Source organism: Sitodiplosis mosellana, unplaced genomic scaffold (genome assembly GCF_009176505.1).
Source record: "Sitodiplosis mosellana isolate CC-2019 unplaced genomic scaffold, AAFC_SMos_1.0 Smas_scaffold_6166, whole genome shotgun sequence".
Lineage (NCBI taxonomy): Eukaryota > Metazoa > Arthropoda > Insecta > Diptera > Cecidomyiidae > Sitodiplosis > Sitodiplosis mosellana.
The window spans coordinates 4,440,724-4,464,167 of record NW_022601407.1 but is presented as its reverse complement, the minus strand read 5'-3'; the positions used below and the strand labels follow the sequence as shown (position 1 = coordinate 4,464,167).

Sequence of the window (23,444 nt, the reverse complement as noted above, 5' to 3'; positions counted from 1 at the left end):
TTCAAAATTATTGATGTTTCATTAGCATAAATTATTCATGTAGTTTAGAATTAAGGCTATTCGACTGTGTTTGACTGCCCCAAGCAAAATCTTCCTTTTTTTCTGAATTAAATTATTTTGGTTTAAATGAAACCGTTTAGCAAAGTAGAATTGGCACTTCTAAATTCTGGCCGATTAAAGCCGTCAGCATTTGATAATTTTATTCATTTCAGCTTGGGATTGTCACAATATGACGGGTTGCAATTTAAAAAGCAACGATTCATCATTTTTTCAAACCCGTGTGCAAATAAAATGACTAACAGTCACTCAGTTGTATGTAGATGTATGTAGTGATACACAACTAAAACTGGCTAAGTTGATTGAAATCATGCGTTTTGTATGGAGACAATCACGTTTAGTTATTCTTTCAGTCAGTCGACTAATTTGGGACATTTTGACTAAGAGTGATTTGTGATTAAAGTTAACAGTAGTTGCTTATTTTGTTCGAGACAATCACTTCGAGTCAGTCAGATAGTCAATGAATGTCCCAAATTAATCGACTAACTTAGACAGTCAAAAAATTTGCACACGGGTATTCGTCAATTCTAACACTATTCAATTTGTAACCGAGTGCTATAAATTGAATGATTGAAACCAAATTTCAGAAGGTGATGAAACATACATTTTCTTTTCTACAACATTTATAACGAATGAATATGGCAAAACTGTTCTACAAAACACAAGAAGAAATTGAGTTACTTTTCAAAGAAATCTACATTTGTTTATTTCTAATTACTGTTTAGAAAAATTATAAGATTTTTTGAGAAAAAAAAGCTTGTGTTTCAAAATATTTTTAAAACATTTGTGCCATTAATTTTTTCTTCAAAATTATATTTGTCTACGGCAAAATATGTGCCAAAATTTGGTTGTTGCATAAAAATGTTAGTTTCATTTCCATTTACATCGGATATATGAATCGCTGGCCTGTCATAAAATACAAAGTCCAATGGCATATGGTTGAAATAAGTATTTTTTTTATAAGTTAAGTGTAAGAATAATTAGGAATTCGAAAATGACCGAGACAGAAAGAGAAAGCCCGAAGTGCGACGATCAAAAAATCTATGAAAGAGAGAGAAAGAACAAGTCCAAATTCAAAATCATGCATCATTCATTTTATAAAAAGTTTGTAGTTTTCGAAATGTTCGAGCTTTTTTTCCGTCGATATGTAGAGTATATGATTTGAGTTTATTTTATGATCGAATGTGAGAAAGAAATAAAGAGTTTTTTCTACCAAAAAAAAAGAACCGAGCGAAAAAATGTTTTTTTTTTATTTGCATCTGATTTCTTTTAGCTTGTTTTCGGCAAGGCAAGTATGATTACAGTGAAATTTGGACGTTTTTTCCTTTGAAGCAGTGAAATTCCCAGGTAATTTGCACATGAATGCTCTGAATTGTGTGCCAAAACTGAAACAAGTAACATTTTAAAGTGTAGAAATTGAAAAGTGGTTGGTCATATCTCAAGTTGAAAAAAAAGCTAAACGCGTTGGCAGTGTGGTTAGCTGGTTGTGTGATATAAGGTAACAGCCACTACCCGCCCTGCCCCTGCGAAATGCTTTCAGTCACAAGCTTCAGCAGACGTAATACCATCGTCAAAGAAGAAAAAAGTTTAAATTTTTGTTAACTATTGTACTTTCTGCACATTTCCTATCTTTTTAAAACTTGAATAGGATTTTCCATTTTGTAGAGCAGGTAGAAGATAAACTATTTCAGCAGATAGCTTTGGTAAAGTTTCCAAAAAAAACACACAAACAGATCTGTTAGAAGAAAAGTTTGGACGCTAGCGACATCTGCACACAACTCGGATGGACTTCACATCAACTATCGATTGAGGAGAGAGCCGAATAAGACAGAATAATTCACCTTGAATAACGCTTTTTGCTGATGAAATCAATTTTTCATAGAAATGTGGTGAAAATGAATTTGAAAACTGACATTGTTAAATGAATAAAAATAGAATAAAAATTGAATTTAACAAAAAAAAATCGCATTGAATTTTATTCAATTGAGTGATATTTCGGTTGCCTTAACTACAAAGAATATTTAATTAAATACAATACAATTTGGATTAACAACAGAGAAATCACTAGTCATCAATGTATTCTTCTACTCTGGGCTCAATGGATTCGATCCAAATGCGCAGCTGCTTGAGGTCGAAATCACCATCCGTATAAACGATGCCCACATCGTCGGCCGCTAAATTATCGATATGCAAATACCCTTTTTTCGAATTGACTGTCGCATGAATCTCATTGTTGTTGGTCTTAAAAAATTTATTATTGTAGAAGAATATGCCGTTGGTGGCATTCTTAATTGCAGCACCGGAATAAAATCCAAAATCACCCTCTTCATTCAGTTTCTTACACAGATGATTGGCAACAATAAGGCACTGAAAAAATGAGCGGAAATTGAGATTTGTTTCAAAGAAGAGAGTAAGTATTCATTCATTAAATTGATGATTATCAAATTTCGTTGCGAAATTTTACTCTTTTTTTTTACTAGCAAAGCATGGTCTATAGAACCGAGTACAATTTTATATTGAATAAGAATGATTATACTGTCAAATATCATCTCATTCACACTTGCACCAACGTGCGTGTATCAGTATGATGAAGACAATAAAAGACAGTTGGGGCAATTGTGTGAGTGATTCTTTAACTTACATCCAGTTGCCCTTTATTTTGGTCGTTATACTTATGGTAAGATAATTTGATGATACGCAGGTTTTCTTTCCGAAGTTTTAAATTTGGAAACGTGCTAATTAGTTTAGTGGCTAACAATGTCGGACAGTCAAGTAGCTCAATGTGCAATTTATTAAATTCCTATAGAAAAAATAGAGAAAAACGAACACATCAAGCATTAGTACCAATTCTAATCTGTATATAACAGATCGAACTGAATCAGTCAATTAATTTCAATCGACTTTTGATCCAAGGACAAATTTGATCGAAAACAAATTCAACTTATCAATTGAATCGATAACGTAAAGAAACCAATATTTAAAAATCACTTTTACTCTGTGGGACCGTGGCCCCAAACTACGGATGCTACTCACTGTATTCTTGAAATCAATCAGCTGAGACACCTTGACATTATCACCTAAATTAATGGGTCCCATACCTCCGATGCAAACGTATTTACTTTTTGGATTTCCTAAATCCCAGACACGCGACGCCCCTGTTTGGATTGCATGCAACTCCTCCGATACTTCAGGGGCTGTAAAAAATATTTAACACATCAAATCACAATCAAAGTTTTCCAAAATAGATATAGAATTGATCATACTTTTGCCCATTTTAAACATATTTCCCATCATGGAGACAATTGCTGATGGATCGTAGCTAATTCGACGACATTCGATAGTAATTGGCGTGCATATCCTATGTGATATTAATCTTCGTAGCATTTTCGTACAGTGTCTAAAATGGAAAATGTTATGAAATTCAATACAAAGTTTAATGTTTTTCCTATATTTACTTGTCGTCGAACGTAAAAACGATGATGAAATTTTTGGGTTAAGTGACAGTCACAAATGAAAAACAGTACGTCAAACGTGAATGACAGCACGAGCTCAAGTATTCACTTCAAAGGGTATCTACTTTAAGCTCAAGTATATGCCATTCATGAATATTATTTTGCAGTTATCGATCACTTTATTCGAATGATTTTTTTGATGATGAATGACTTTTAATGCAGGCACTTGAAAATCAAATCCAAATTCAAAGCATTTAAACGGTGTACTTTTGCAGATGTTATGCTTCGTGTGCGAAATTCATTGCGCTTAAGTACGATAGATACAGAAGTATACTCCAAACTAAAAGTAAAATGTGTCAAATATACTAAACTTTTCCCGATATATTGAAACCACAAATGAAAAATTTGGGAATACAGATCTATTTCTATCTCGATTTACCTCATTTTATTCTTGATAGAAAATGCACTTGAACGTTATGCTTAGAAAAACCTTTGTCATATTGGACGATGAATCGGGAACTTGCATCGTAAAATGACTGATTTTCCCAATGGAAAGCAATTAAATTCGTGTTTTTTAAGATCAATTCAGTAGTCACTGAAAAGAATCATCATCATCAATCTTGGATTCATTGACTTCATAACGAGAATCGTCGGTCCGATTGACGGCAAGAGATGCAAAGCTATAAAATCAATGTTTTAAATGGCAGTAAAGTTTGTTTTTTCTTTTATTGAGACTTGTAATAGTTAAAGTGCGTGTGGCTTTTTTTTATTTGTTTTCTTTTTGTTTCATCCAAATTTATTATGTGTGAATTTAAATAAAAAAATAATTTATTTAAAAAACGACAATTTTTTTTGTTGCAACACAAAGGATTAAAAACATCTCCACCAAAGATATGATTATATAAATTAATTAGTGTACAATACGTAAATGAAGCCGATGTGTGTGTACATGAAATAAAATTTTCAGCAGATACATTTTTTTTTCTTTCTATCATTCTTTTCACTTTTGTTTCTCTCATCCTCATTTGTTTTTAGTTTGCCTATTCTAAAATGAATGTGTGTTCACTCTTTTTTTTCTATCTCACTGCGTCTCAAAAAAAAATAACGCTTCTATCCCTGTCATTTATGGCCCGGCATTTACCGGACTCTTTTCGGTGTCTCCTTCTCCGTTTCGCTGCTCTCGATCTCTTTATCTCTATGTATGTACGAGACCGCGAATATCATTTTTAACCGATGATGTTGTTAGGACTTCGTCACATATATCGGAGCCGTCGAGTATCTCATCGTTAACATCGAGAAAATTATCTAAAAAGTTGCTCGAGCTTGTCATTTGCTCAAGCGATTTCACTTGTTCGTCAACTTCCTCTAGAGCACGAGCTAGCTCATCTTGCTCTTTTTGTGTCGGCTCATAGTGGTCATGTTGTTGCACTTTATATGTGGAAGGGAAAAAAAGAAAAGAAAAACGAACGTTGTAAACTAATTTGATAACAAGAAAATTAACGGGAAAACTAAAGTAATATGATGAATGTGAAATTTGGTGTTGTTTTGGGTTGGTGGTTACCTTGGAACAAGTCATTAAAAGCATCCACTGGTAATTGGTTGAGGACATTCGTTAAGTCATGTTCTTCGAGGAGCCGAGCATCACCCAATGGTATTTCTAATGGACACGCCATGGCCAATTCCGAAAATGAGGATAAAATTTGTTTTCGCATAAAAAGTGAATTTCGTTTTCATTGTTTGTTTTGTTTTGTTTTGTTTTGGCAATTTCATTGCATGGTGTGTAGCAAAAACACAAAATAGTACACACACAGCAATGTAAAACATACCGATGCCATCTTGTGCGGTGATCAATTCCGATTCACTTAGCTCACCGACGCCCGTATCCTCGGAACTTTCATACGCCGAACTATTCTCACCCACCGTGATAATGTTTTGGATTTTAATCTTTTGCGCATTCGGCATTGAATTACTGAGTTGATACACCATCACATTGTCCGGTAGATATTTGTTCATCGATGTCATAAGTGCCGGCGATTTTGCACTAATTATTTGCGGTGTTTCACCACCACTGTGATGCTTCCGAAATAGATCTTGATTCCATACAACATTTATCATTGGCTGGATACTCTGTTTGGTGGTGGCGGCAGAGACGGTGGTGGGATTGATGCAGGCATTGTTGGCGACAACATTGGCATTCAGTTGACCGATGGCCTGCTTTAATTGCTGCTTTGGAATCATTTGCGTTGGTTCGGTCAACACCAATTGTGTATTGCGTCGCTTTTTTTTTTTATTTCGTTTCGGCTGGCGAACCGGTTCTATCGATTTGGTCTTGGTTTTGATGCTTTTCTTCGGTTTTTGTTCTTGTAAAATTCGATTGTAGTTATCCTGTTTTGGACAGAGAACGAGAATCAATTAATGAACGATACGAAAAAGTTCCGATGAAAAGAAACGAAATATGAATAAAAACCCAAACAAAAAGAAACGCCAACAAGGAAACATTATATAAATAATCGGCTTTACGTTGAGAATGGCTTATTTTTTTTTCTTTTTGGAATAAAACTTCTCTCTCTCTCTCTCTCTCTCTCTCTCTCTCTCTTTTGTCAAGAGCTTCTTTTTCTACGAATTTATTTCCATCTTCGCTTCTTGATTTAATTGAAGAAAAATAAAAACAACTGTAACTTACGCGCTTCCATGCATGTTCACGGCAGAGCGGCAGCTCGTGGCTTATATCGAAAACAGGTACACGGCATTGTGAATTATCCGAGAATTTTGCAGTACAAGGATGAAAAAGTTTTTGATCCTTATTAAGCGTAATGTGTAAATAACAATATGCAGTCATCGCTAGTGCCGCATTTGAGCACGCTTGAACACTACATTTTGTTGGTGAAGCTCTGGAAAAAAAATCAAACAAACCAAATGAAATAATTATCTATTCAGAGAGGTGTGCATATTGAGAGCAACCCACAACATGAACATGATGTGAAAACAGAAATGCTCAAGAATAAAATTGCAAATAATTCGTTAAACCTACTTATTCCGTTCATTTTTAAATTTGGCTAATGCTTTTGTTACTGTAATTAGTCGTCGTTTCGCTAACATTGTACTCCGAAAATGTTGCGCCTGTGCATATTGAAATGCTTGCCGACGAAGGTTATCGCGCTTATTTTCCATTCGTTGTTCGCGCGTTAACAGATTCTCATTGGGTATATCACGAAACCAAAATGTTTGCATGCATGTGGTGTATTCCGTGCTATCGGCGATCGTGTCGGAGCTGATATCGTCATAAATGTACGATTCAGGTGAATGCCATTCCTTGTCCATTCGTTTGCCAGAAAATCTCTCTGCATTATTCGGCTGCTGCTGCTGCTGTGGCTGCATTGAGCTTGCCGAACCGAATGTTCCATTTTCGCTGCATTTCACTGGGAATCTCGATGATGATAGTGAATCATGCTGGGCCGCAGCAGCACTCTTTCGTCCCGTCGACCCAACACTCTTGCCACCATTTGCACATTTCTGCTTTTTCTCCCGTATACTTTTGGCTTCCGATTTGTTTTGCTTCAGTTGTCGTCGCTCCGACAACAATTGCTTCCTTCCTTTGCTACTCTCATTTAGTTTAGTTGATGATAATGATGAATTTCCTACAGTTGAATGATTGGTAATACTTTTGTGTAAAGATTCGTGTGTATTATTATCGGTTGCAGTAGCTGGCCCATCATTTCCATTCACTGGCGACGATGTGATTAGTTGCTTTGGTTCCGTTTTCAATCGCTCATTAAAACTCAATGTCGTCTCAGACGTCACTTTTGCATCGCTGGAATGATTCAATTTCGGTTTTGACACATTTTCAACACGGATTTGTCGTTGGCTCTGTTGATGTTGCTCTGAATTTATCGTCACTGACATTGCCGCCGTTGGAATTGATCGCGTACCGTTGGCGGGTAATTCCGGGTACAGAGTAGGTTTCACCGACAGTAGCCAATCTATGGATTTGCTTTGCACTGTTTCCACCACCGTCGATGTATTTGTTGCCAAAACCGTTGTGTTTTGTCCACCCAACGAAGGATTCCATTTAATTCGTTCACAATCCAATGAATTCGATTTGATTGTTTCTGTTGCTGTTTTTGTTATTGTTGTCGTTGGATGGCCGCCGACAGCCGTACTTGCGGTCTGTCTCACGTAAATCAATTCTTTTGGGTTTCGTTTGCCCGCCGCTGATTCATTCGTCACTAGTCGGCTCAACTCTTGTTGAGACTGTATTGATGCGTACGTTCTTTCATTTGATACGTGTTCCGTTGATTTCATCGGTATTAATTTCTGCGCCTGGAAAATACACAAAAACCAAACAGAGAGAGAGAGAGAGAGAGAGAGAGAGAGAGAGAGAAGGAAAAAAAGTTATTTCATTTTTGTTGCTCGTATTGTTTTTAGTAAGTATTCAACGATGCTTAAAACAGGGTGTAACAATGTGTTTCTATTGTTCGATTTGTAAGACGTTCATTTCATTGCATGGGAAAAAAACATATGTTACGTTGTAATGCATAAGTTGAGATGATGTGACTCTGTGAAGCATTTTCAAGCGGTTTTTGTTTCGTTTTTCTGCTTGTTTTGTATTTCAGTGCAAGTGTATTGATTGTATGAAGGAGGAAAATAAAGAGAGAGAAAGAAAATATACGTGTATTTGTACCGGCAAAGCAGCAGGAGGGTATGTTAATGTGATCGGTGAATTCGTAAGCTTGTATGGATCCACGGTTATAAATGTAGCCGCTGACATAGTCTAGCTTTAATTTGAATTTCCTTTATTGAATACTTTTTTTTTTTTTTCGTTTTTGCTTTCGAAATAGTTTCAAAACGAAACAATATTTGGCGTCGGTTTTGTTTCAATTTCTATGCGGTCTTGGTCTTGGTAATTCAGTTTAATATGGAACCGATCGGTCGTCACTTCGCCGTGCCACTGAAAAGAGAATTGAAATGATGTTGTTACACACAGACACAAACCGCATATAAACTGAATGAGTATTAGCTAGTTTTTGGTGCTATTTGGAGCCACCCGATGGTGTTTGCTTTTAGCGCGCGTTGCTCAATAAAACAAAAATCATTCCGGCCATAAAACGGAGAATGTGAATATTTCGTTTGATGTGTTTGAAATACGGCAAAGCGTGCGGCTTGGTGCAGGAATTATGGGGGAAAATATAAATGACAGCTGAAGCTATTCAAAGTATCAGACTCTACTCATTTGCTTAATAAACCTTTAAAGCTAACGAAATCATAGTGCTTTTATTCGTCTCTATTATATTTGTTTGTTGCGTATTTATTCGATTCGGTTTGATGTTGATATTGTTGTTGTTGTCGTTGTTGTCATTATTTGTTGCGGTGACTTCATTTAAGACACTATGCCACCCGTTTAAATGGCCAAACAATGCTACAATAACTAAATGTTATGATTACCGGTGAAAAGTCTCATCGAAAAAAAATATAGCGAAAACATTGTCGAGTAGTGGCTGCCGTTCTTTTTTATTCACTGATTTGGATAGACGAGCACATTATATATGCGAACACGAAACGAACCGGAGATTAAATATATTGCCTAATGTACTGTACATGCACTTTTTCATATTATTCGTTCGCAATGCAAAAAAGCAGCACCAACAGCGGCAACAAAGTAACAAACAACAACAACAGCAGCAGCAGCAGCAACAACACAGAAGAAAAAAAAAGTCTGTGTATTTCCATTTGTCTAATCGCGAGAGTAGTACCGTTACATATTTATGTACAATTGAGAACGCGTACAGGCGTATGTTTGCACCAGCAACAGACCTTCGGTAAATGACTCTATGCATATATATATATAATACGAATAAACCTAACATATATATATATATATATATCGAAAATTTTGCACTCACATCAGCGCACTTCACACAAGAGCCTTAAAATAGGGAAGGAACGAAGAGAAGAGAAAAAAAAGAAGAATCTGGTTTGCAATATTGATCAGCAAAATCTGTTCCCACCTTATTGTTCACTACTCTATTTCGTATGTTCGAATTAAAGCAAAATTTTAAATTCAAATTATACACAATTTTGGAAATTTGATAGAATTATTTTCGATTTGCACTACTTAAATTTAATGAAAAAAATTATTTTTTTTATTATCGTAACATTATGAATTGACAGGTACGCCAGCAATATGGCGAAGGAAAAAGTTGCTTTTTTTACTCACTCGCGTATGTGTCACTGTGTTGGTGTTCGATAATTTCAACTTTGAATTCGCCTTCACTAGCCACACACAGTCAATACAAGCTGCTGCTACTACTGCTTTGCTATGGGCTAAACGTAGCTCACGAACGCACACACACATACACATGCACACCCGTACACATATGACATATGTACGATAGAATGCCATGAAAAGAGATGCACTACATTCGAACTATCGAAAGATAGAGAAACGTCACATAGCCTCAAACCAAACCAAATAACACACAACCAACTTCATGATATACATGAGCAACAACGAACCTACTCCGATGATTCGGCGGTTGTTATTTTTGGACGCATATTTGAATGTGGAATATCGTTTTCGATTTTTTTAATAAATGAATTTCATTTAATTTCGTTTTTATTGCACTTCATTTTTCAAATAATACAGCTCTTTATAACTATCTTAATGACAAACCAGAATTTTACCTTATTTCAATCAATCAGTATGTTGACAGTATGTTCATTTTCAATCTATTTGAAAATAAGGATAAAAATATTGAGATTTACTTACTTTTATCCGGAAATATTCAATACCCAATTCATAATAAATAATTTGAGTAAAATTTGTTTTGATGTTTTGTTCTTTGGAAAAGAAAGGCTGCAAATCAATTCATAGTTATTTCATTTATTCCATAGAATTCAGACTATTGGGCGCAATTCAGCCTCAATAAGACAATTGAATAAATATACTAAACGTTAGCTCTTTTCTCAATTCTTCTGTTCGTGTGTTTGTCTAACTTACTGAACAGATAATTTTTTTTTATAACTATACAATTTCAGCACAACGTATTTTTTTTTCTTTTTCTAACGCCTTCTCTTTAATGTTTTCTATCTCTTCAATTAAGAGGATAAAAATACATTACATAATAGACAAAATCGAAGAGAAATCTGAAAAATTCAAAAAATTCAAGTTAGCCGTTCCGTTTAACGTAGTTTTTTTTTTAAATAATGGCTGGATGTTTTCACATACATCATCCATACAGGAAATAAAAACTAGAAAGAATTACGTGTTATAACATAAACAGAAAAAAAAATCTAAAAAAATGTCTATATCAAAATAAAATACACAACATAACAAGGATGGATCGGTTTCGTTCAAAACTAATTGTGATACACGGCTGATCAATGATTCAAAGAAAAAAAAACGATGAATTGTGGTGCCAGCAGCAGTAGTAGCATCGAAAATACTTAGCTAATAAGCGAATGGACGCGCGCGAGAGTGAACCAACACAGTTTTATCCATAAAATTACTAAATCACTAAACGTTACATCATATACATAGAAACTGATTTGTGTTTTCTTTGCGTCCGAATTTATCTTTGGCGGAACAGGAAACGTTCCATTATTGGCTCTCAACTCTCTTTCTCTTTCTCACACTATTTCAAAATCTTTGTGACATTTCAAACAACAACAAAAAAAAACATGTATTCTATCAACAGTTTGTTTTGGTCATAGCGCGAGTTTGGTTGTTGCACCAAAAAAAATAATCAAACGGGATGGAGGGAGTGAAAAAGCGCGTACAGCCAATTTTAAAGCAGCCTAAAATAGTTCTATTGCTTTCGAGCAAAGCAGCGATTGGTTTAGGATTTTTCTTCTCTCGTTTGTTGCTAATAAATAAGTCCTAGTCTACAGCAAGTCGTATGCGACTGTCTAAAGCTCTCACATATTCAAATGCGTCAAGTATTCATCAGAATCAGCAGCAGCAGCAGTAGTAGTGACGAGAGCGGCAGCGGCCGTCGCATCATTCATTAACAATCATTTTTTCGCTTTGGATATATTTGGCATATTTACTAGACTTTTTGGCGCAACAAATCCCAAATCGGGCAATGATATAATGCTGGGTACGATCGGTTGTTGTGCGGTTTGAAATGCATTCGATTCAATGGTACAAATGGGTTGCTGATTTTTCTGTTGCTGCTGCTGTTGGTGTTGTTGTTGTTGTTGTTGTTGTTGTTGTTGTTGTTGTCGCAATGCATTTGGTTGAACAATAAAATTGCCTGGACTCGATGTTCGGCTGGTGGCCGACTGAAATGATGTATTCCATGATTTGAACATTGATTCATAGTTTGAATTCGATTCCGATGCCAGGGAATTCGATGCGAATCGTTGCAAATTGGGCGGTGTTGATGACACAAACTCGGACCAATCGTCTTCATCATTGCTTTGTTGCTGTTGCTTCAATAGATTTTTGTTCAAAATATTTGTGATTGGGGTTTGTGGTTGAACCACAGATACAAAATCGGACCATTCATCATCGGTATTTGTGTCAGTAATTTGTTCATTGATTTTGTCATTGGATTTTGCTGGCTCGGCTGGCTGTGATGCCGAAAAGAAACGTTTTTCAAACTGCTCTAGCTGATCGGAATTGATGCCTGGCTCTGGCCATTGAATCGCCGACGCATAATTGTTCATCATTGTCAGCTGTGGTTGCACACTTGACGCTGCTGACGCCTTTTGCGGTGTTAAAATACCCGAGTTGCTGGTAAATTTATTCGAATTCATTGAATTCATCATTGTAGTATTCGCGTGACTTGTTGGCTGGAAATTGGCCGAAATTGCCGTGCTATGTAACGAATTGCTAATTGACGCCTTTTGTAGCGATGCACTTGTAGTGGAATGTTTTTGATCGATCGAACTAATGGAAAATATCTCCATTGAATCGGTTGCAAAACCAAAGTTATTGGTATGATTGTTAAGTATACCGCCGCTGCTGCCGCCATCGGCTGGAATGTTCTTCGGTGATGTGAAATTATCGTTCAACGAATAAAATTCAAAATCAGACCGATTGCCATTGCTCAGTGCATTCGCATTGGATTGCATTTTTTTGGCCGCTTGATCAATTGATGGTAAACTATTGAATGTGGAACTCTCAAAGCTATTCAAATAGGATGCAGATTTTGGCAGTTTATTCGTATATCCATCATTCGACATTGTTTCCGGTGATTCATTTTTGTCCGCTGACAAATCAGGAAGGAAGTTACTAATTGAATTTGGTTGCAGTATTGAATTCGATACGCTTGTCGAGTTCGTTGATAAACCGATGGAGTTTGACGATGCGATGGAATCGGATAAGCTTGTGGTCGACAGCGTTGTTGGATTCGGCTCAATGATGGCATTGTTCGAAATCATCGTTGGCGATGCGAATTGAAAATCGGAAAAGTCATCAGTGACAGCCGTCAATTTGTTCGGTTCATATTCAACATCACGATACTCCTTTTTCACAACATTCTCTTTGATAACAATGGTATCGCTCGGAAACTGATCAATATCGCCCGATGGAATGTCAATGCGTTGAGTTTTGGCGTTGCCATTTGAGACTGATGATGATGATGATGGTGCTGGTGTTGCTGGTGTTGGTGTTGCTGGCCTTGGTAACGATGAATCGCTGCTCGCATTCGGTTTGATTGGTGTGAATATGTGGGTTTCCTTCATTGTGCCACTGCTGCCGGGCACAGTGTATGAGTCAGATGTTTGCGATGGTTCCGAGTCGATGTCGCCCAAATCGTTTGTGTACAAATCGACCTTGGCTATTGATTCGGAATTTACCGTTTCTATTGTTGCTGTTGTTGTTGCTACCGTAATGGGCGCGATAATTGGTGCCGTTATTGGTTTAAGGGTTTCCGATCCAAGTGCAGCACTTTGTGGTAATATACTTTGCTTCCCTCGATCAAGGGATTTCGCTTCTAGCGGAATGTGTTCTTCGTGTGGTGGAGGTTTTTGCGCTCCTTCAAAAATTTGAAACAAAATTGAAATGTTAATCGAAATCGAAAGCGATTGAAAAATGACTGAGAGAGAGAGAAAAATAGAATTTTTTTTTCGTACGAGGAAGTTATATTGCGAATTACTAAAGAAAAATACAATAAAAACATCTTTGAGTGATATATAAAATCAGGAAATAAGTAGAATTCCAAGTGAATCGTGTGACTACTTTCACAAGATGTACAAAATAATAAAAAATAACAAATGAGATCAAATCAAAGCAACTTCTGTGGAATGCTTGGCTTCAGTGGCCGAACACCAATGCAAAGTCAAAAATGGTACATGCAATTAAAAACAACGAAATAGTAATGCAAGGTAAATCATAATCAATCTAAAAAAACAACAAACAAAATAAACAATGAATGAATCCATGTTAACATCTACCGAAACTGAAGAGGAATAATACAAAATCGAAATGGAATATATGATTTAAACATAAAAGTGAGACAGAGAGTGACTCGATTTGTTGAGAAGAGTGTGTTTGTGTGTATGGATAATTAGTAGCACCAAATAATTGATCAAAACTTACTAAAATACAAATCAAATGCATTGTTCATTTGATTTGAATGGTCCATCACCAGTGGTTTGAGATTAGTATCGAATCGCAATTGTGTGAGTCCGTTAGTGGATTTTATGAAATTGTTTTTTTGTTTATTGAATTGATTATGTTCCATAGACGCATAGCCGATATCATGTTGATATGTTGTTGAGCGATGCATGTTGTTGTTGATATTGTTAGCGACGGCGGCGGCGGTAGCGGCCAATTTCAAATCGTTCAGTGGAATGGCAGACACATTTTGGTATGCAGTGGATGATGTCGATTTGGAAGAGGTGGTTGTTGTTGTTGTCGTCGTTTTTATTGTTGTTGTTGCAGTTGCAGATGCGGTAAATTTTAGTGCCGAATTCGTTGTGGAACATGCAGAGGAGGAGGAATTAAGATTTATTTTATCTAGATTTGCCACCACCACTAGTTGTTCTAGGTCCAATAGTAATGTGTGTGCGTGTAATGCTGAATACAAATATGCGTTTTTACGAATAAAAAAAATACAACCCATGATACGTTTTAAAACACGAAATGAAATCGAAGTAAGAGGATACAAATAGTGTACGTGTGTGTATATGTGTTATATGTGTTAGAAAAATAAAACCAAACCCAAAGACGAAAATGTTGAAGTAGAAGACTAAGAAGAAGAGACCAAAAAACATATTATCTTGTTGATAATGGAGAACACATAAAACAAAAGCGAAATTCAACGGCCCTTTGCCACAACTCAATTGTTTTTGTTGTTGTTGTTGTTTTGTTTTTCAGTTTTGTAGCAGAGATCATAAACGAAATGAAAAACTAGAAAAGGAAAAACGAAAACCAAAACAAGTGACTGAAAGAATCGAATCGATTTATCTTTTTCATTTGTTAAAACAGAAAGAAAACACTATGTGTGTGTGTGTGTGAAACAAGAACAGCTGGTGCAATTGAACCAATGGCCTTTGAATTAAATTGATCTTCAGTATTTTTCTCCTTTTCTTTCTTCGAAATTAAACATAAAAGTCTATTGCTCGTCTCGAACTGTTTTTTGTAAGTGTTGAAGAGTTAAACTCACCATCCAATGGATTTATCAGACCCGAATCTTTCCAGTCAAATTGAGCGGCTGGCACATCGAGAATTGACTTGGACCCTTTGACATCGCTGTCATGTGAGTTCGATGACGTTACTTTCATTGGTTCCAATGGGCTCAATCCTAAATTGGCTGCAAATTTTGGCGCCGAACTATTCCATTTCTCTCCATACAGCTGTAAAACAAAACAATCGGTATGAGTAACAACAAAAATTGGCAATGAATCGATGATAAACGAAAATCAATGGAAAAACACTTACAATATTCCGTGAATCGATTCCCAAGGCTTTGACCAGTACAGTTTTGCTAGTTGATTTGGCCCATTGATGAGCTAAAGCATTTGAATTTTCTACATTTCTTAGTTGTGTGGTGAGTTCATTGATAAAATGAACATTTGCATAAATATTGCCATGTGATTGACGATGGTAACCAGTGGATGCATCACTATTATCCCCGGCGGCGGCGGCTTCATCACCCGGAAACATCGTAGTCAGTATAGAACTAATATTAAGCTTGATATTTTTACTATCTAATAGCACACTTGTGTCTTTTGATACATCCGTTTGTGTAACACTTTCCGTTTGTACAGCAGCAGCCGGCGTTTGTTGAAAGTCACTAAATTCACCAAATTCATCATCGTCGTCGTCATCATCATCACCATTATCGTTATCAAAGGCGGCCGCTGTATAATTGTCTTTTTTATCACATTGTTTGGTGCTGCATTCGGGCGGTGATGAATCGATTTCCACACTCTCTTGCACTGAATTAGCATCATCGAAGGCCGCAAATTGCCCAAAATCCGCATTGAATTCACCGAAATCGGTGCTTGTTTCGAAATGGGTCACATTTATGCTGAATTCGTCATTTAAATCATCAAATGAATTGTCTTTTCTAAAGCCTGAGTCATTGGAATTATTGGCTGTCTGCGATGGCGTTTGCTCATCACTGTCAAGAGGTACTGATTTGGTTTCGTCATCGATGTTCAACGATTTAGCCACTATGTGATCGGTTTGAAATGTGTGTTCGAATTTTTCATCCAGGGCTTTTACAAAGTTTTCTTCCAGCGTTGCTTGTTCAATTGCAATCGCATCATCGATAGCCTCATCGTTTGGATTTAATTCACCAATTGAAAATGAGCCGAATTCCGGTTCGGGTGTTTGTCGAATTGAATCCAAATTCCAAGACGGTGAACTCGATAAATTATCCTGTTGATCGATGACCAGTTCATTTTTATCACCATCCGAATGGTTGGTCTGTGTGTCTGGTTTTTCCAATGATGACGGATCCACTTCATCGTCTTGCTTGAGATCAGCCAACGATGTGCTTGCGTCTTTGGACGTTGTTATCGTCGTCGAACTGTTGCCATTCGAATACACATCACCAATAGCACTATCATTACCATTTCGTAATTTATCACCGTCAAAATGAAGCTCATCGTCGGGTGCAACACTAAAATTGTCTAAATCTTCAATCACCTGCTGTGATTCAAGGTCTAATTCTAAGCTTAACGGTGAATCGGTAGCCTCGGCCACTGTGTCAGGCGCCACAAATTTTTCACCATCTAATATTGTTGTTGTGGTCGCTGTCGTCGTCGTCGTCGCCGTCGTCGTCGTTTGTTTCAAGTGAGGTGATGACGGCAGTGATTCCTCTAAAACAATGAAAACAATATAAATCATTCAAAAAATAATTTAATCAATTTATGAGATGAAAACTATTCAATAGTTTTCCAAATTCAAACTCAAGGTGAACATTTTCGAATGAATTTCGTTTCAACGACGCCATTTGTCATACCGTCAAGATCATAATTGTCATTTGGCGCACTCAAATCCTCATCACTCTCCAAATCGTCGATCGGTGGCGGTGTATTGCAAACTAAAGGTGGTATCGTAGGCATTTTCTCTCTGTGAAGATAAATGGCTTGGTTGCTGTGCGCGCGCTCTCACACTCTCTCTATCTCTCGCTCGCTCACTCTATTTTTCTAATGTTGTGTTTTCTTTTGTTTTAAGTACAATCTAAACTTAATTCACTTGTAACACGTCAACTCATGGAACTTGTGGGCCGTTGTGCACTTTTAGAAAATTTACTGCAGTCCCATGTTTCGATTTCAGTTGTTGCGCGGGGGTTTCTTTCCAATTCGATCGAAAATCCTATGAATATAAAAGAAAAATACACGAACATATCGTCATGAGAAAAATGGTCAAAACAAAACAAATGCACATAAAAAAAACTAATAACAAAGAACTAATGAGTTGTAGGTCTGAGCAATAATTAAGAAACCTTTATCACAATCCAAGGAGTTTTCCAAAATCACATATCTATTATTGAATTATGCACACGTACAACCAAATAAACAACAAGAATACTTTTTATCAAAAACCAAACAAAAGTAAAAAAAAAAGAACAGAAAGGTGTATCCAATTCCAAAATGTTATGCTTACGTTCAAACAGTGACGAAATGCAACAACATTTTCCGTAATATTTTTCATGAAATTTAGTAATTTTTTTTTCCTTCCCTTCTACTTTTCCTCTCTTCACTTATAAAATATATATATATATCTATCTGTCACAAAAAGAAAAAGTCATACGAACAATAAATGACTTCAATACACCTGTGAGTTTTTGTGTTAGCCAAGTGACAGATGTTATTAAAGAGACGAAGAGAAGAGAGAAGAAAGAAAAAATGTGCATATCGTTGACACTTTGCATTCCAGCCCGTGAGCGAGGAATGAAACATTGTGTTTTATACTACACATAACTTTACGTACTTTGACGCCACGTAAAAATTCCATCGTACTGCACACACGTACTTTAACGTCAGCCAGTTTCAGATTTTCTGATTGATATAAGTGGAAATGAACAAGAAAATCGTCACCAGAAAAACAAAATTGGAAGAAAATCGGTTTTCAATTGAAAAAAATAGTGATTGAAAATTGCTTTTTGAATAAATTATGCATGGGACCGTGATTGAACAGTAGAATAAACTGTACTCAAGCTAAGTACTACTTGAGTGAGCTTTGTGTCTAGAAATGTTTAAAAGTTATGCTATATGTCACGACCGATTGCGGCGGCCATTTTTCCTCCATTGCAATGACAAATAGCATATGGCGGACCATCAAATAAATCTTGTCGGAAAACTTTGCGTTTTGTAAACAAAAAGAGGTATGTTTATGGTAAAATCGGATTTTTGTAATGTGCAAACTAGAAAAGTGACAAAATAAATGTGCAAATTTTATGGTCGATACCCAGTTTAGTGATTAAATTGTTAAAAACGGACAAAGGGGTTTATTTCTTTTTTCGAATAATTCAAACGGAGGCGAAACAAAACAAAAGAAGCAACATACACTCAAAAAAAGTGCCCAATTTCAGCTGACGCAATTCCAATATAGAGATTCCACTACCATTTCACAAACGTGAAGAACAAAAAAAAACAACCATCAAATCAATCAACACACAAATCAATCAAACATCGATGGCACTGACGTATTAATTTCACAAATCGCAAAAATGCCACAGTTAACGAAAACAATAGCGTTGCCGCCGATTTTTTTCGATGCTATTGACAAAGAGACAAAATATCCGGTCGATTCAAGTTCGATTCATCATCATCGCGCGAATGCAATAACAGAATGTACTACTGCTGCTGCTGCTGCTGCTGCTACTGCCACCTCCGCTGCTGTTGTTAACAACACCGATATTGATAGTAGTGATATTGCTGTAAATTGTGATAGTTTCAATACGATAGAAATTAAGCGAGAGACTGACGACATTGACGATGTTAGCATTATGCCAGTGCTGACCGATGATATGGATTTATTGAGTAGCTGTGATATACTTACAACAAACAATGATGACAAGCTGCATGCCGGAGGCATTAAGCCGACCACCAACTTTTTATGCCATCGATGTAGACAAGTGTTTAGTTCGCGCGATGAGTTTGAAACGCACTACAAGTAAGTTACACCTACACAATTACACACAAATTGGCTGCCAAATGACAGCAAATATTCATTTTGTGTGATTTTTTTTTCACTGCTTACTTACCCTTTTCTCTAGGCAAGCGTATAATGAAACACCAATTTATACTTGTCAAATTTGTGACAAACAAATGAAAAATAAACGATCATATCAACGTCATTTCAATCGTCATTCGAGCTCGCAAAAATTCACCTGTACGATATGCTCAAAAAAATTTGCCCAGGAAAAATTGCTGAAGAAGCATGAATCCGTTCATACGACAGCCAAATCATGTTTGGACTGCAAAGAGGAATTTTTCGATTTGTACAAATTCAAAGCGCATCGTCGCACACATCACACACAAACCAAGAAGCAACAACTGTATCAATGCACCGACTGTGGTAAAATGTAAGGACAAAGAATACGTATATGGTTTAGTAGCATTTTCACTCTGATTTTCTTTTTGTCAATTTAATGAATGAAACCAAATTAATGATGATTTTTTCGTATTTGTCTTCAGAATGAAGAATCGAAGCAGTTTGAGTATGCACTCAAAGATACATAGCAACGACCGTCAGTATGGATGCATGATTTGCGAGCAAAAATTCGTGCAAAAAATCAACTTAATCAATCACCTGAAAGTGCACAATACGACAAAAACGCACTCGTGCAACGAATGTGGCAAAAGGTAGGTGGTTTTCAATTGATTTGTACTGAAATATCAAATAAATCCCTCCATTCCCTCCGAAAAAAACATGACCAGCATAAAAGAGAATCTATAATGTATGAAAATGCGGCAAATTATCGACAAAAATGCTCATTTTTCTCCATTTTTTCCTTCCTCTTCTGCTTGCAGCTTTGTTGGACAGTCTCAGCTATTGCGTCACTGCACCCAGCATACGAATATACGATCGTTTGAATGTGAAATTTGTAAAAAATTCTACAAAACAAAGCGTGACCTGAAGCTCCATCTAATGGTACACTCATCACAACGGCCGCACAAATGTGGAATGTGTTCGAAAACATTCTTAAGCACATCCAAGCTCAAGCAACATTTGAACATCCATTCGGGTGATCGCCCATTTAAATGCAGGCACTGCCCCAAAGATTTTACCAACTTTCCGAATTGGTTGAAGCACACCCGACGACGGCATAAAGTGGATCATAAGACTGGCGAAAAACTGGTTGTAATGCCCAAATTTTTGGACAAAGCGAACAAAGCGGGTAAAATGAAGGCGACAAAACGATCAAAAGCAACGGATAATAACAATGACAACGCAGCCGTTTCCTCGAATACGACGATCCAAATGAACGATGAAACCAAGGTAAAAGTGGAGGGAGGCATACAAAACAGTAATTCGGGTGATAATAGATTAGCGGATTTGACGACGATATCATCATCATCGATGGATCAAGATGTACTGTTGACACAAGCACTTGATAAATGTACAATGCCATTTGTTGTGACAAAATCGGGCAGCGAACACTCCACCATTACGGTCAACAATCGAACTTTGCCATTGAATACGTCCGATGATTTAGAACGTGCCGCATCATTGCTAATGCATCAAACACTCGATTTGGAAGATGACTTTGAGTTTGTTAACATCAAATCCGAAACATTTGATCCCATTGTATCGGATATTACGGATGATTTTCAACAACAACAACAACAGCAGCAACAACATCACCAGCAACTGGATTCCAGTAAATCAATGTCAACCAATAGTTACAATTTAACATCAGATTTCTCAAATTTTCACTACACCAGCTCCGATTTTATGTATTCGTACTATCCACAAGCGACTCAATGTGATTTTGCTATGATGCCGTTGCCACCTATCCAAACGGTGAAACGAAAATTGAAAGGCATCAGTTCATCGTCGTCCATTTTCCCTGGCATGACAAACGTTCTATAAAGATAGCAGAAGAAGAAAAAACGAACGGTTTCACCTCCAACTGGCCAAAACAGAGGAGAAAATTGTCAAAATTCACACAAAGCGGCAAACTAAGCAATACCGCCATCATTATTATTGAACCTCATCTCATCGAGAAAAACATTTTATACATCACATTCTTTCTTTTTTAAGTATTAATTTTATTTTCATTTCTATGTTTGTCTGAGCTACTCAGATGCATCACAGCCATCGTGATCCATATAGTCTCAGCCAGTTTGTGCTTGCATGATGACACCACACCAGCACACATTTTTTAAAACATTAAAAAAAAACATTATTTAAAAGTAATTCTCAGCATCAGCATTAACATAACATCACCATCATCAGTTCGTATAAATAACTTCATTATACAAATACGTCGTAAATGAATTTATTCTTGCACACTGGCAATCATTTCCTAAACAGAAATTCATTCAGGTGTTTATTTCTACTGTATCTAGTTTTTTAAGCGATTTCATCATCAAGATTATTCTTTAGATAAGAACATTTTAATTGTTAAGTATTGGTCCATGGAATGGACGAATCTATCGATTATTTAAATTTCATATACGAAAAAGAGCTATGTACGTACGTACGCCGTTGCCAGCGCCAATGATTCCACTTACCATTGCACAAACGATTCAAGTTGACGAACTTTTGCCACTTTTTCATAAAATGATATCATTTGATGCTTTTCCGTCAATATTTGATTAATTTTTATGTCAGCATATGGCATTAATCATGGGCAAAGGAAGATGGAGAGGCAGCGAAAGAATATGAAAAGGGGAAAATGAATACGAAAGACGAAAGTTGTGCTAATACGGGGGACGGGGAAGGTAGATGGTTAAGAAAATAAGCGAAACGAAATTAAAGGGAAAAACAAGGGAGTGAAAACGGGGAAAAGACGTGGTAAATGGAAAATAATGAAAATCCGCTGAAATCATTTCATGAATATTCAGTTCAACAGAGAGAGAGAGGAAAAGGCTTATTTTCATGTTTGTAGAGGATGATTGATTTTTATTTCGTAAAGCAGGTTGTACTTTTTGGAATTATAATTTGTTAGATAATAATCCCTCTCTCTATCCCTCGCTCCCTCCATAAACTGGATCTGAGTATATTACTTAATTGGGGATTAATGGATAAAATGAATTTATAAGCCAATTCAGAAATGAAACAGTCCCATGTGTTTTGTTAATTTGAAGGCAGACAGAAAACACGGTAAAATACATATAAATCGAGTAACGGTAATCGAATTGAGTGTGAACACTAATCATTTACTTAAATCCAACTGAATTCAACGTTTATTGTATGCATATATTTACCTTATATCAAGGAAGAAGGTCTAATCATAATTTCGTTGCGCCTATTTTGAAATTACTACCATAGAGAAATTGTGCCAATATAGAAGTAATGTAATAAGTAACTTATTACTTATTACTTTCATTTTATTACCGTAATAAGATGGACTTATTATTATTACTTGTAATAAGATGCGTAATAAGTAATAAGCCCATCTCATTACAGTAATAAGATTGTAATTGTAATAAGATTGTAATAAGTATCTTATTACTTTTGGTGCAAAAATTTCGTTTCTTCAAAAGTTTCATACAAAAATCATATCAAATTTTGCAAGACACATTCTTCTGTATTCACTGAACATTCAATTTACCAAACATTTCAAATTCAGTAATTTTTCATCTCTCAACCTTGGAAATTTCGATTTATCGACCCTCTAATTTTCTCATACATTTTGAATTGTTACCCTTTGATTTTCTCATAAAATCTCATTTTAACGTACATCCACTGTTTTGTGCGAATGATCCAACGACATGAAATTCACCGTAGGTCAAAATATAATTTCTATTCATTTCGAATCAAGCGCATAGCGAGCATTCAAAGTTTCTGATCAGTGTTGAGAGATATACCGTATATTATACTGTGACGGTATATACCGGTATATACAACAAATAATATACTATGCCTTTAAAATCAATAAACACATAGTAAAAACAATCTCAAAAAACTAAAAACTGTCAAACTTGTTATAATTTGACATTTCAAACATTTTTAATGACTTTGCATCATTTTTTTTAATTGCAAAAGGCTCTTCTTCATATTATGTATATAAGTATACTTCGGTATATACCGCTGGTATAGTATATTGATGTCTACTGATTTGCAACACTGTTTCTGATAGAATCGAAGAGTGCATATTTGCTGCTGAGCTGAATTTGCTGACACAGGCGCCTGAAGCGGTATTTAAACGCATTTACGATGCAAAATTGTTATTGCTAATGTGTCAGCAAATTCAGCACAGCTCAGGCTTGTTCAGCAGCAAATATACAGTCCCTGGATAGAATGAACGTCGAATCCTTTTGAGTTGCATTTATTTAAGGTATCAGTCAAAGCTCATTGTC

The 23,444-nt window shown here is 36.2% G+C and overlaps 4 protein-coding genes across 14 annotated transcripts; 1 reads left to right on the top strand and 3 right to left on the bottom strand.

The window, feature by feature from the left end:
* Nucleotides 1-2,000: 2,000 nt before the first annotated feature.
* On the bottom strand, nucleotides 2,001-3,627 carry LOC129575366 (uncharacterized). Its single transcript, XM_055458869.1, has 5 exons — nucleotides 3,513-3,627; nucleotides 3,321-3,454; nucleotides 3,091-3,251; nucleotides 2,699-2,857; nucleotides 2,001-2,424 (listed from the first exon to the last, which is right to left on the bottom strand). The coding sequence occupies exons 2-5, from the start codon at nucleotides 3,439-3,441 to the stop codon at nucleotides 2,122-2,124; spliced, it is 744 nt and encodes a 247-aa protein (XP_055314844.1). The 5' UTR covers nucleotides 3,442-3,454; nucleotides 3,513-3,627; the 3' UTR covers nucleotides 2,001-2,121.
* Nucleotides 3,628-4,253: 626 nt separating this feature from the next.
* On the bottom strand, nucleotides 4,254-9,903 carry LOC129575353 (uncharacterized). 8 transcript variants are annotated; one of them, XM_055458831.1, is made up of 7 exons: nucleotides 9,724-9,903; nucleotides 8,179-8,457; nucleotides 6,541-7,829; nucleotides 6,193-6,400; nucleotides 5,336-5,894; nucleotides 5,071-5,166; nucleotides 4,254-4,937 (listed from the first exon to the last, which is right to left on the bottom strand). In XM_055458831.1, exons 2-7 carry the CDS (start codon nucleotides 8,275-8,277, stop codon nucleotides 4,705-4,707), a joined length of 2,484 nt encoding a protein of 827 aa, XP_055314806.1. In that variant the 5' UTR covers nucleotides 8,278-8,457; nucleotides 9,724-9,903; the 3' UTR covers nucleotides 4,254-4,704. The 8 variants fall into 8 exon arrangements, with proteins under 8 accessions (XP_055314806.1, XP_055314803.1, XP_055314807.1 ...); XM_055458828.1 differs by lacking the exon at nucleotides 9,724-9,903 and adding an exon at nucleotides 9,410-9,714; XM_055458832.1 differs by lacking the exon at nucleotides 9,724-9,903 and adding an exon at nucleotides 9,410-9,714 and having other exon boundaries at nucleotides 8,191-8,457.
* A 466-nt stretch (nucleotides 9,904-10,369) lies between these two features.
* Nucleotides 10,370-17,904, bottom strand: LOC129575352 (DEP domain-containing protein DDB_G0279099). Of its 4 annotated transcripts, XM_055458824.1 has the most exons (7): nucleotides 17,575-17,813; nucleotides 17,414-17,451; nucleotides 16,928-17,283; nucleotides 15,397-16,784; nucleotides 15,122-15,311; nucleotides 14,053-14,532; nucleotides 10,370-13,489 (listed from the first exon to the last, which is right to left on the bottom strand). In XM_055458824.1, exons 3-7 carry the CDS (start codon nucleotides 17,028-17,030, stop codon nucleotides 11,520-11,522), a joined length of 4,131 nt encoding a protein of 1,376 aa, XP_055314799.1. In that variant the 5' UTR covers nucleotides 17,031-17,283; nucleotides 17,414-17,451; nucleotides 17,575-17,813; the 3' UTR covers nucleotides 10,370-11,519. The 4 variants fall into 4 exon arrangements, with proteins under 4 accessions (XP_055314799.1, XP_055314801.1, XP_055314798.1 ...); XM_055458826.1 differs by lacking the exon at nucleotides 14,053-14,532 and having other exon boundaries at nucleotides 17,575-17,815; XM_055458823.1 differs by lacking the exon at nucleotides 17,414-17,451.
* LOC129575355 (zinc finger protein 211-like) lies at nucleotides 17,839-22,641 on the top strand. The gene is made up of 4 exons (XM_055458835.1): nucleotides 17,839-19,086; nucleotides 19,190-19,498; nucleotides 19,611-19,778; nucleotides 19,947-22,641. Exons 1-4 carry the CDS (start codon nucleotides 18,641-18,643, stop codon nucleotides 21,007-21,009), a joined length of 1,986 nt encoding a protein of 661 aa, XP_055314810.1. The 5' UTR covers nucleotides 17,839-18,640; the 3' UTR covers nucleotides 21,010-22,641.
* Nucleotides 22,642-23,444: the final 803 nt, after the last annotated feature.